The 13,471-nt window shown below is 41.7% G+C and overlaps 1 protein-coding gene across 2 annotated transcripts in view; it reads right to left on the bottom strand.

The window, feature by feature from the left end:
- Window positions 1–12,036, bottom strand: part of Ccdc169 (coiled-coil domain containing 169) — a 43,876-nt gene extending 31,840 nt beyond the window's left edge. Inside the window, exons 1-5 of one of the 2 annotated variants that reach the window (XM_008830495.2) lie at window positions 11,907–12,036; window positions 11,408–11,773; window positions 6,169–6,248; window positions 583–693; window positions 460–500 (exon numbers count right to left, since the gene is read on the bottom strand). In XM_008830495.2, the coding sequence (XP_008828717.1) occupies window positions 460–500; window positions 583–693; window positions 6,169–6,248; window positions 11,408–11,490 (315 nt within the window). In that variant the 5' untranslated portion in view covers window positions 11,491–11,773; window positions 11,907–12,036. Of the gene's footprint in view, window positions 1–459; window positions 501–582; window positions 694–6,168; window positions 6,249–11,407; window positions 11,774–11,906 lie in introns of those variants that run through there. The other variant, XM_029562250.1, reaches the window with a different exon arrangement.
- Between the last annotated feature and the right edge of the window lie 1,435 nt (window positions 12,037–13,471).

Below are 13,471 nucleotides of genomic sequence, written 5' to 3'. Positions count from 1 at the left end.
GTTCATGTCATTGTAGGGCAAGGTTATGGGCTCTGCTGAAGTTTATGCATGTATATACATCTATCTGTACGCATGTATATCCATGTATACATAGACGTGCATATGCATTTGAGAGTGTGTATTACATGTTAGTGGAATAGACACATCTTAGATATGTAGAAGATAGGTTCATCAGGCTTCTTTAGATTGCAAGGAATAGGCATATTCAAGTTCCAGTCAGCCTGACCACCGAATTTCTTTTTCACTCCGTTTTGTTTACTTGAACCTACCCCAGACTCCTGATCCAGCTTTGTACGGGGGCAGATTAACATAAAGGTCTTCTTTGTTACTGGGTTCCTCACATGCAAGGAATACTTCCCCTGAACAGGATACTATAGATCGTGCAACTGTCTTTAAACTTCTGTTTAGAAGCACAAAATCCCCTTGATGCTTCTTTGCGCTTAACCATCTTTTACTTACCACTGGCATTCTTTCATAGATGCGAATGGATGATAGTCTATCTACAACAAAGCAAATATGAGCAATTGATATTTGATGAGTTTTCACTCAACTTGTAAGGCATGCATATCATAGCTGTTGTACCTGAAGGATTTCCACGCATTTTCTCCATTTTATCTTTAAGAGATACAATTTGCTTTTGCAATTGATCATTCAGTTCCAGCTGGGTCTCATAACGGGTTTTCCATTCACCACCTGAGTGAAAAGGGGAAAAACAAGATCACCCCAATCCCTCTTATTTATTCATTAAAATAATATGAACCAGGCGTGGGGAGAGGTGCCTGCCGTGCAATATGTGGACAAAGGTGGCTGTCTGTAACCCCAGAACTTGGGGAGGGGCAGAATGGGCAGATCCCTGAAATTCACTGGCCACTCAGCTTAGCTAAATCAATGAGCTCTAAGTTTAGTAAAAGACCCTGCCTTAAAAATAAACAAGCTATTTGAAGGCAGGAAAGGGACTAAGAGAAGTGCAGGAGGGATAGGAGCGGGCAATAGGGGAGGGAGATGAGGAAGAACAAGGTATAATGGCATATGTATGAAAATGCCATTATGAAACCTGTTACATTTTATGTTGACTTTTAGAAATGAAAGGAATTTCTCATTAAAAAAAAATCACGAACCTGGTCTGGTTTTAGTCCATGATAGCATGGTTATAATAACGGAGAATTTACTTCTAAATCACACATTAAATCATTTCTTACCATTCCGTCAACCTCCAACAACTCTCTTGATAGGTCACCTGCCCATCAAATTAAGGTATTGAAGTCTTAACCCAGAGTACCTCAGATATGACTGTATTCAGAAACAGGGCTTTCAAAGAGATGATTAAGGTAAAATAAGTTCCATATGTGGGAGCCCTAATCCATTAGAACATGTGCTCATCAGAGGCGATCAAGACACAGAAACAAAGGGTGGACCTTGTGAACACACAGGAAGAGGCCACCTACTAGCCAAGGAGAAAGGCTAGTATTTATTAGAGAATAAATCACCTATCAATACCTAATCTCTGACTCTAGGCCTCCACAACCATCAGAGAATAGATTTCTGGCTTAACCTACCCTATTTGTTATGAGAGATTAAGAAGACTTAGATTTTAATGTCAGCAGGCATCTTTACTTTTTTATCTGAGCAATGGGAATGTTTCACTATTAAGTATTAAGTCAGTTTGAGATAAATAGAAGTATTTCTTTCCTTTCCCTTATTTTGAGATGAGACAAACTGAATTTTATGAAAAAAGTAAGCACATGCCATTAACACAAGTTTAAAAATGTTTTCTCATTAATATCATTACCTGATCATCAAAGGGGCTTGGAATTAAAACCAAATTATAAATGAAAACTCAAAGGAGCTCAAAGGAAAGGTCCAGGAGAGAGAGAGGATTTTCAAATTGTCAGTATGTGATGGCATTGAATACCACATGACCAGAAAAGATTACCTAACACGTGAGTGCACAAATTGAAGAAAGAAGGACTGAGCCCTGGGACTTTCCAAGTTTTTAGAAATCAGACAGATGATGAGAAATGACAAGTACCCAGCAGTTAGGAAGGCAATCAAGAGACTCATGTCCCAGAGGCCAAGTGGACAAAGGGTTTCAAGGATGAATTTCTGATTAATGCTGGTGATAGGTCAAGTATGATGATAACGGAGTACTGGCTTATCTAAGAGATCATTAGTGACATTGACAAGAGAAGTTTCAGTTGATGGGGGGCAAAAGTTCTCACTAGTGAGTTCAACAGTGAATGAGACAATCATAAACATATTGTGCAAATCTGGCCCATCCCCACTTGGGCAAACTTCCCAGAACACACTAAGCCAAAGTTCATGTCTCTAGATGAAAAATCTGAGGAAGAAATTTAAACCTAAGAGATGGAAAGAAGCAGAGGCCAAGAGCATGGGTTTCACAGAATACCTGGGTGCAAATTCCAGATCTAAAACTGGCCACCTCTGGAGCCTGGAGGATCATCTAGACTCTCAGGCTTTTCACCTATACAATAGAACAATTTTTTTCAAAAGGTAGTTTAAAGGGCACCTAAAGCCCTATGTAAATGTTAACTTTTCTCATTAAAGTCAGCTGAATGTTTTTTTTCCTAATTGTCTTGTTGCTGAACTTTAAGATGAAATTCAGATTTTGCTAAAACATAAAAATCACATTTTGATCAGACTCTAAGGGACAGATGTACTCCCAAGAGCATTTGGGAAACATAGATTAGACTTGATAGGCTTTTAAAAAGACAATTATAAGTGGCAGTAAGGTGAGGATGGAGAAGGTAGAAGGGGCCTGAGTATGATCAAAATACATTGCATGAAATTCTCATATTAATTAAAATATAAAAAGAAAAAAATCACATTTTCTGTACACAGTTTCCCATGCCAAAGGGCTTCAAGAGACCTCTGAAGTTGTTTGAGTTTGGGGTTTAGTCTTTCATTTAAATTAATTGAGTTACAAACCAGATTAGCTCAAGTAAGAGACAATAAGATAGAGTAGAAACAGAAACTTTGTGAAGAGTTTTGCTGTACAGATGGGTATAAGGGGATGTCAGAAGAAGAGAAAAAGTGGCCCAAAGAAGTTTGTGTTTTGTGTTCAGACAAAAGAAATCAGCATGTTAGCATATGATGGGGATGGTCCAGAAGAGCAGCAAAACCCATGCTGAAGGAAAGGGGATGGCTGCAAGTAGGTGGGACTTGTGCTCCAATGGAAGAGTTAGCCTGATAGAGTCCTGCTAGAAGGACTAGGCCAGGCCACGCACAAGAGCAGGATGGGTGGGGTGGGGGCAACGGCTCATAGCTTTGTTAATGGAAATGTGTAGAAGTCTTCTCATGTTCCCTTTCTCTCTGAAAGAACAAGGTAAATTCACTCCTTGAAAATGAGAATAGGGAGCGAGGTGGTAGTTTTGAGGAGTGGAGGAATTTCCTAAACTGTGAGCGTGCTTATGTTGTTACTAGTTCACATATCTTCAAAAGGTTAACACAGTATTATACTTTAAAGTGTTACTATTGCCTTCCAGATAAATAAAAATTTATTACCGTATTATATAGTTTTCCTGCTTTGTATCCTTCCTGAGCCTTACCTCCACCTCCTGCCAGTCTAGCTTCCATCCTCACTAGTCACATTGCATTCTCTCTAAATGGCTTTGTGTTTAGGAACTCTTCAGAAAATTACATATATTTTTAAGGATTATTTTTAATTATGTGCCTGTGTATTTCACCTGTGTGGGTACCCATGGAGGTCAGAAGATGGTATTGGAGCCCCTGGAGCTGGAGTTACTGTGGTTGTAAGGTACCCAACATGTTGGGATCTGAACCCAGTCCTCTGGAAGAGCAGGGAGTGCTCTTAACTAATGAGCCATCTCCACAGTCCTGCAAATTATTTTTACAAAGGTGACTAAAATAATATATGCTATCACATATGGTGAAATGTGACCTTTTCATCAGTACTGGGTATTGAATCCATCAGTTCATATATGCTTAGCAAGTGTTCTAGCACTAAATTATATCCCTAGCTCTGCAATATGACCTTAATGAGTAGCATGTGCTTCTCCAGCCTCTTGAATCCATGAGAATTTTCACCAATAGAATACGGTGAATTTTGGCTGCAGAGATGGCTCTGATTGAGAACACTTGCTGTTCTTCAGAGGACCTGAGATTGGTTTCCAACACCCATGTCCAGTGACTCACAACAACCTGTTACTCCAGATCCAGGGGACCCAAGTCCCTCTCTGACCTCCAAGGGCACCTGCACACAGGTGGCATACACTCACACAGAGAGAAACACACACACACACACACACAAAATACAGCATATTTAGCCATATGCCATTCAGGAAGTATCCCTTTACTGGCCTGGCATGTTTTATATATCTTTTAGTATACTTGCTCAGGATTTTCCTTTGTGAGAAAGCAAAAAGTAAAAAAAAAGAGTTTTGATAGGCAGCCCCAGATGGACTGCCAGTATCAGATTCCAGACATTTACATAAGCTGTCTTGGAATGACCAGCCCATTTGATCCTTCAGATGACTGAATTCTAGATAACACTGGACTCCAACCACAGGGTTGCATAAAGGTGAACCCTGTCAGTCCACAGAATTATAACTTTTTTGTAGTAGATAGGCTTCTGTTACTCCTGACAGTATGACTTGAGAAGCTATTTAAGTTCTTGAATTCCATTTTTGCCCAAGTGGGGATCATAATAGCCATCTCTCCTGACAGTTTCTAGACTTTATAAACATTGCGGAAGGGGTAAAGATTTAATTTTTGCCATTTATCTCACATGTTAGCTCACCTAGGAAAGAACTTCCCACCTTGCCATCCTGGTGTTTTCTCTTTGTGCCCATACCCTAAATCCTCCCCATGGGACCTGTTGATATGACTTCTCGCACAATGGTTTACTGATGGACACGGCGTTTGCACTGCCTGTGTATCTTGAAGCATGTCTTCTGTTTTCCACAACTAGATAGATAAGGACATTCCAGCTATCCTTGTAGTGTACTTATTAAGTGAAGTCAGAGGTTGCCCCTACAGAGCCATTTACAACTCAAACACACATGTGGAGATAAGAAGAGACAGTTTGAGGGCTGGAGAGATGGCTCAGGGATTAAGAGCACTGATTGCTCTTACAGAGGACCTAGGTTCAAGTCCCAGCACCCACATAGCGGCTAACAATCATCCATAACTCCAGTTCCAGGGCATCCAACGCCCTCTTCTGACCTCCACAGGCATTGCATGATGAGGCTGCACTCATATACATGCATGCAATGCACTTATACACCTAAAATAAAAATAATAAAACATTTTTAAAAAGAAGAGACTAGCCATAGACGAAATGATATTCTCCAACTGAGCTTTAACAGCGCTAAAGAAAGCTGAATTTGACTTCAGACTTGACTACCAGTCTTGTAGTCCTCCTTAAAGAGGAAGATAGAAGTAAAATTGGGTTTAAAAACCAAAGCCCATCGCCATAACCCTGATAAACTGCTTCTATGCTCCAGCATTCAGTTCAAGTCTGCCTTTTCTGAACTCACTGCCTTTAAGCCCTCACTCCAATCATATCCATTCCCTCTCCTGAAGTTCCCATTTCTCCTTACACAGAACTCTTCTTTCTCATACACAGATTTTCAGTTTAACATTTTCTCCCGATAGTCAGTGAACCTCTTTAGAATAGTAAAAAGGTCTTCCGTTCAAAGTATTGGCATATGACAGGATCTCATTTAATGTTAATAGAATTAATAATATTTTAAAGATATGAATGTGTATATGTAATACCCGCATGAACCCATGTTCTTGGAAAGAAAACAAGTAGGCAAAAACCAGATATAGATTTTAATCATATTCCATGTCCAGTAATTAAGATATGAAGGGTTATGACTCACATTAACTACACTTGTAACTTGCTAACATTTACCAATGAAGTTACATATTGACATTACATAACAAAATTTTATGAACTGATGGACATTTAGAAATTATAAGGTAGAAACACAATTATATATTAAGAGACTTGACATTCTTAAGTAGTCATTTAAAGCCTTTATTGTAAAATATTATATCACCAAAAAAGCAACATTGAAATCTTGATACTATTATTCAACATATGTACTTTAATGCACAATAATAGTCTGGTAAAATAAACACTGATCATACAAGACTCACATATATAAATATTTACTTATATACCTTCGTGGTTAGTGCTGAGGTTGGCTTCCAGTTCTGCTATTTTGTGCCTTATTTCAAGCACTGAGAGTTGCACTACATCCCTGTTATTAAAAATATTTTAGTTAATAATAATTCAATTAAAGATAACATCGGAAAACTAATACACAGCAACCCATAATTTCAGGAACAGTTTATTATGAAAGATCATTTATTGCAGGCATGATTGAGAAAGAGTTACCAGGAAAACGAAAGTTTCTGATGACTCAGTTCTACAAAGGGAAAGGGCTAGACATACACTAAAGCTCAAAGTACCAGGTAACCAGTGGATGCCATCTACCCTTAATTTAAATATGATCTCAAAGAAGCTACTTACATGTTTCTTAGAACCCAGCAAATTAAGAGCTGCTAAATACTATAGTAAGGAATAGCTATGGCAGTAAGTAATAACAGAGCACACACACACACACACACACACACACACACACATTATATGCATTCCTGAGGTTATTTAGGACATTGGTGATCACAGTACTATATGGTGACAGAACCATTTATCCAATAAATACTTCTGAATGCCCATTATGTTCAAGGTATCATTCTAAAGACAGTACAGGACTGGCAAGATGGCTCAGAGGTAAAGGTGCTTGTCACCAAGTCCGTTTGATCCCTGGAACCCATGTTGTAGAAGGAGAGGACTATGTGTCGTCTTTCCTGGACTCTGCTGGACAGAGTCCCGGCTCGCGACATAGAAGGAGAGGACTAACTTGCACAAGTTGTTCTCTGACCTACACCATGTCACATGCATGCCCACACACATATGTACAAATAAATAAATGTAGAAAAACACAGTACAAAGGCAGGTGTGGTGGCACACGCCTTTAGTCCTAGTACTGGGAGGCAAAGGCAGGCAGATCTCTGTGAGTTCAAGGCCAGCCTGGTCTACATAGTGAGTTCCAAGCTAGGGGCTGGAGCTCCTGGGGGCTACAGGGAGACTCTGTCTCAAAAGATCGAAAAAAAAAAAAAGAAAAAGAAAAAGAAAAAGAAAAACACAGCACAGTGAATATGTGAGCAGAGCTGCAAGAGCTGCTAACCTCCACTGGGTGGTTGCTTTGCAATAAACAGGGCTATCTGCTTTGTATTACATTTCAATCCATCCTGATAATGACCACAGGGAGTATGACAATTTTTATGACAATCTTAGAGTTGCCAAAAGAGCTGTTTTTTTTTTTTTTTAAAGATGTTAAACAAGATCCTATAGTTACGGGGTGACAAGGGCTGAGATTTGACTTTATCCAGAATTCCTCTAAACCACTTGTTCTGAATCTTTACTGACTCAGAGAATATACAGAACCTGTCCTCAGAATGCTCACACTTGGTGCAAGATTTAGGTAAGATATTTAGTACTGAGATAGGAGTGCAAGCGGAAAGAGCAGTATACTATGGGACACTGATTTTCATAAGGCCTGTGAATGGGACTAGGATTATCTATTTAAAAAAATACTCAGGATAGTCAAGGTCCTAATGTGAAATGCTGAGATTATTGCTAATGTTTATTTTTTGGTACTAAGGACTGAACCCAAGTCTTTGTGTGAATGACTCAAGAACTCAACCACTGAGCTATATCCTCAGCTCTTTGATTTTTTTCTTAATTTCTTTTGATTTATTTTAATTTTATGTGTATGAATGTTTTGCCTGCAGGTATGTCTACAGTGCCCACAGAGGCCAGGAGACGGCATTGGATTCCCTGAAACTGGAGTTACAATGGTAATTAGTCACCAGGTAGGTGCTGGGAACCAAACCCCGATTCTCTATAAGGGTAGCCAGTGCTCTTAACCACTGAGCCCTTGTTTTTTTTTAAATTATTTATTTAATAACCACGTGATTCGAAGAAGCTTTTCATTACAGCTTTAACATATTCAATAACGATTTCCAGAGAAAAGATCCCTGAAACTGGAGTTACAATGGTAATTAGTCACCAGGTAGGTGCTGGGAACCAAACCCCGATTCTCTATAAGGGTAGCCAGTGCTCTTAACCACTGAGCCCTTGTTTTTTTTTAAATTATTTATTTAATAACCACGTGATTCGAAGAAGCTTTTCATTACAGCTTTAACATATTCAATAACGATTTCCAGAGAAAAGATGCATCTCTTTCAAAAGCGGCTGTAAGCTTTTAGGTTCACAGTTGAATTAATACAGTTATACAATATTGAACTCAGTATATAAACCCTGTAAGACAAAATTGAATGAGGTTTTAACCTTTAAAAAAAATCTTTTTTTCATTTTAAAATATTGTTTCCTACAGAAAAACTCATTTTTAATGCTACTAACACCTAGATGTTTGCACATGCGTCTCTAATCTCTATGTATCTGATTATTACTAGTCACAGTTGGTTCACTCCGATCCTTGGCACCTGAGTATGGATATAAAGTCATCAGGTAGATTTCAATGGTAATGTTTTTTACCCCTACTAATTAACATGAAGCAAATTTTTGTGCTTCTTCCTCAAATATAACTCATTTTTAAAAATTTGTTGATTTTGTGTGTGTATATCATACAGAACATCCCAAACAATCTTACCTATCTATATACCCACTTCCCAAATGGCACCCTCCCATAACCTCTGCCCCCCGCCCCCGAGCCCACATACTCTGTCATCTCTGTTACTGTCCACTGTGTTGTCAGTGCCCCAAGCCTTTCTTCAGTGCTGTTCCATCCACTGAATCTAGTCAACCTTTCTAGGTTCCTTGTTTTAGGAAGATCAGCTCTTCCTCATCTAGCAGCAATCAGTTGTCAATATTCCTTTAGATAAGCTCAGGGTCTGATGCTCATTTTCCCATTTGTTGATTTTGTGTGTGTATATCATACAGAACATCCCAAACAATCTTACCCATCTATACACCCACTTCCCAAATGGCACCCTCCCATAACCTCCGCCCCCCGCCCCCAAGCCCACATACTCTGTCATCTCTGTTACTGTCCACTGTGTTGTCAGTGCCCCGAGGCTTTCTTCAGTGCTGTTCCATCCACTGAATCTAGTCAACCTTTCTAGAGTTCCTTGTTTTAGGAAGATCAGCTCTTCCTCATCTAGCAGAAATCAGTTGTCAATATTCCTTTAGATAAGCTTGAGGAGTACCCACAGAAGCCCACTTCAGGTTCCAGTCAGGTACATTCAGGCTTCCTTCGCCACATGGAGGCAGGATCTTGGTGCTTTCAGGCCGTCCACCCTCTCAGGTTTTCTGCTAGGATCTCAGCCTTAGCCTACCAAAGCCAGATCTGCCCTGGGGCCTTCAGAAGGGCCTTAGGAAATCCCAGATAGAGGGCTGGGTATTGCACAACTAGTGGACGCTCATCACCAGGTGGAGGCAGAATCTGGGGGCTCTCAGGCAGTCCTCTGCATTCTCAGCCCCTCTGTCAGAGAGAGGCCAGAGAGAAGCCTTGGCACTCTGGCAGTATGCTGAGATCAGAGCTGTTACACTGATGGAGGTCAGAAGCCACCCTCTCAGGTTGTCTGCTAGGCTCTTGGCCTTAGCCTACTAACCTGGCTCCTTACTATTACCAGTTCCATCTATGTGAAGACAAGTCGAAGGTCCTGCTCAACCATGGCTGGCTTTACTTGGGAGCATGAAGGAAACATTTCCTCTGTGTTGACCCTCCTCTTTGTAGACTGGACACTGGTTCAAGTCCATCTGGTGTGGAATCCATGGCCTCCTTGAAGAATAGGACAGGTGACACCACAGTTACAGAACATTTTAAGAGATGTTCAGTAGTTCCCTGGATTGTAGTTGACCTTTGAGTGCAAGGGGAAAAACTGTCCTTTAAGTCCCTCTGACCATATTAGTATAGCCTCAAAGTATGGCTGTTAACTATCCAATAAGGTTAATTTCACCAACCTGGTAGTTTTAATTACCATGTGCTGCATAGATAAAGCTTGGGTAAAAACCAAATGTTCTCAGATAAACCTTGCCTAGATATACATTATATTCCTTGAGTTAGTTGTATGTATAATTTGTCAGTAGGTTCTTTGATTATTATGGTTCCCTCTGATTTTTTAAAAACTAGCTAGGCATTACTTATCTCTTGCATTGTCTAACCCTTCCATCATGGTTTCCCCATTTAAAGTACCCCATTTTTCCCATTTCTCCCTTAATAATACCCTTCTCCTATTGTCCTAACTCTCTTGAGCTCCTTCTTTCCCTTTATCCCTTAGGTTCCTTGTATAACCTTCCCTCCTTCCTCCCCTTAAAATAACTCCATTTTTATCCATATCTCCCGTATTAACAGCTGCTTCCTACTGTTCTTCTCTTTCAGGTTCTTTCTTTTCCTTTACTTCCCTGCTTCCTTTTCATTATCCTGTTTCCTGTAGTTATGTCTGGATACATACTTACTTATCAGGATTTGGTACTAGGATCCACATATGAGGGAGAACATACGTCTTTTTCTTCTTCTGAGTCTGTGTTACTTAGTATAACAGTCTCTAGTTCCATTTTTTATCTGGGAGCCCTTGTTTTGATCTTGAGACAGTATGTCCCTGTGCACCCCAGATTGGCCTCTGGCCTTTTCATCCTCTTGCTTCTTGAGACTGCCACCACATGTTGCTAAAACTAACTTCATTTTTTAAAAAAGTATTTAAAGGTTAGGGTCATGGTTCAGTGGTAGAGTGCTTGCCTAGCATTCACAAGCCCAACTCCCTCACCGCCTCCCACCAAGCATTAAGAGTTCCCATTTTTACAAAAAATGTCTACAGTTCTTAAGTTCTTTTCCAGCAACACAAAAACCTGAATTTAATGGGACATCAAAACTAACCACATATTTCCTTTAGCATTACAGAATATAGGCAACTTCATTATATGTGATCTACAGACAAAACAACTCATTATCTAGGCATTGATTAATCCAAAAAGTAAATGAGGGCCGGAGAGATGGCTCACTAGTTAAGAGTACTCTTTCAGAGTGCCCACATGGCACATGGAGCTCACAACTACTGTAACTTCAGATCCAGGGAATTTGACAACCTCTTCTGCCCTCTTTGGGCATTGCATTCATGTGGTGCCCTACAGACATGCAGGCAAACACTCATATACGTTTAAACAACAGAAATAAGTGCATGAATCCTTCCATAAATACTGTTTTTGGAGATTGTCTGATGAGGCCTGTAATAATCACAACTCGGGTCTCCTCTGCAGCTCAGAGGCCAGGGCTCTAGGGGACACCCAGTGAGGCCTTGAGGGCGAGACAGGGAGCACTTGCCCCAGACTCACTTCATGTGGATCTCCTCCAGCAGCTCCAGCTTAAGGGAGTCAGTGCTCACCCCTTTGAGGGTGTTGCTGTGGCCCTCTCCCATCCTGGTAGCTCAGAGACCTCCTGTGCCCTTGGCACCTTTAGAGCATAAAACTTGGGGATGTCCAGGAACCCAGAAGGAACAAGCCTTGCCAGGAGCCGTCGGCATGGCAATGTCCAGTTGTGACTCACGTGACATCATAGGGCATTGTCCACGTCTGTGGACCCTGGTGGGTTGGCAGCGGTAATATGGGCTGGGCCAGTGCCCTCTTTTTCCTTCCATTCTTGCAAACCGAGTGGGTTCACCCTGGGATCTTTCTGCTCCCTGGCTCCTGCTTTGGGGTGTCCTATTGACAAGATTAGATATAGTTTGGCTCCTCCACCTTGGAGTAGAACCATGAACCCAAATAAATATCTTTAACCCAGTCTGTGGTGTTGTGTTACTAGCTGCAGGAAATGGTCCAAAACAGTGGTCTTTACCTTTTGGCTCTGGTTTATTTTCTTTAATCAATCTGAGATCTGGGCACATGAGGCCAAGTTTTCTGGGTGAAATAGGGTCAAGAGGTCTGTCTGATTAATTGCTCTGTTCCATTTGAATTTGCATGCTGAGAAGTGGAGGCATCAGTAAACAGTTTCAATCAATTACCATCTCTGATTGCAGTAGAAGATTTTAGGAGACTCAAAAGGACCAGGACCCGGTTTTCAACCACAAGTGTTTTTGTGATCCATGGCAGGAATCTGATTATTGTGTGTGATCTGATTATTGATTTTTTTTCTTGTCAGTTATTGGGACTTCCCAGGTTTTTTTCAGATTTGGGAAGACAGAGTGAGTGTGGGGCACCTACACAAAACAGGAAGAGGTAAAAAAAAATTGTTAATATTTTATTATTTTTATTTTATGTGTATGAGTGTTATGCCTGCATGTAAGTAAGTGCACCCGTGTCATGCAATGCCCACCAAGAATAGAAGAGGCTGTCAGATCCTGGAAGTTATGGACAGTTGTTAGCTGCCATGTGGATGTTGGGATTTGAACCTGGGTCTTCTGCAAGAACAGTGTTCTTAACCCGCTGAGCCATCTCTCCAGCCTGAAAGAGATTTTTTAAAAATACCCTGAAGCTCTCTACGACCCACAGGCTTCCAGCTTAAGTCGATGGCACCCTCCGCCCCTTGACTCCCCCAGCCTCATTCACCCTCCCATCTCTCCCACGGGTCTCTCCTCCTAGCCTGGGTCCTGTCCCATTCCTTGTCTTGGCGCCCCAACACCTGGGGAACCACCACTGCTTTTATATCCTGTGTTGAATCCAGACAAACTCAGTTCCTTCTCTGGTCCCCAGGGCACTCTGGGCAACAGTGTTCTTAACCCGCTGAGCCATCTCTCCAGCCTGAAAGAGATTTTTAAAAAATACCCTGAAGTTCTCTACGACCCACAGGCTTCCAGCTTAAGTCGATGGCACCCTCCGCTCCTTGACTCCCCCAGCCTCATTCACCCTCCCATCTCTCCCACGGGTCTCTCCTCCTAGCCTGGGTCCTGTCCCATTCCTTGTCTTGGCGCACCAGGGGGAACCACCACTGCTTCCTGATCCTTTGCATCCACACCAACCCAGTTCCATCTCCTGTTCCCAGAAGCACTCTGGGCCTGGTCCCGCCCTCACCTCCCTCTACTTCCCTGGGCCTACAGGACCGGCCAGGCTCTTTCCTGGACAACAGGGCTAACCTTTCCTCTTTCTGATCCTTTGCATCCAGACCAACCCAGCTACTCAGAGCAGTCCTCAGGAGCTCTTGAGGCCGCTTCCCGCCCCCATCTTCCTTTGCATCTCTGGGTGGCAGGGCCATGAGCTGCCCTAGACCAGTACACGGGTCTCTCCTCCTAGCCTGGGTCCTGTCCCATTCCTTGTCTTGGCGCACCAACACCTGGGGAACCACCACTGCTTTTATATCCTGTGCATCCAGACCAACTCAGTTCCATCTCAGGTCCCCAGGGGCACTGCTTCTGGACCTGGGCCTGCCCTCACCTCCCTCTGCTTCCCTGGGCCTGCATGACTGCC

Source organism: Nannospalax galili, unplaced genomic scaffold (genome assembly GCF_000622305.1).
Source record: "Nannospalax galili isolate Female #2095 unplaced genomic scaffold, S.galili_v1.0 scaffold1354, whole genome shotgun sequence".
Classification (NCBI taxonomy): Eukaryota; Metazoa; Chordata; class Mammalia; order Rodentia; family Spalacidae; genus Nannospalax; species Nannospalax galili.
This window is presented reverse-complemented; position numbering and strand designations above follow the sequence as displayed.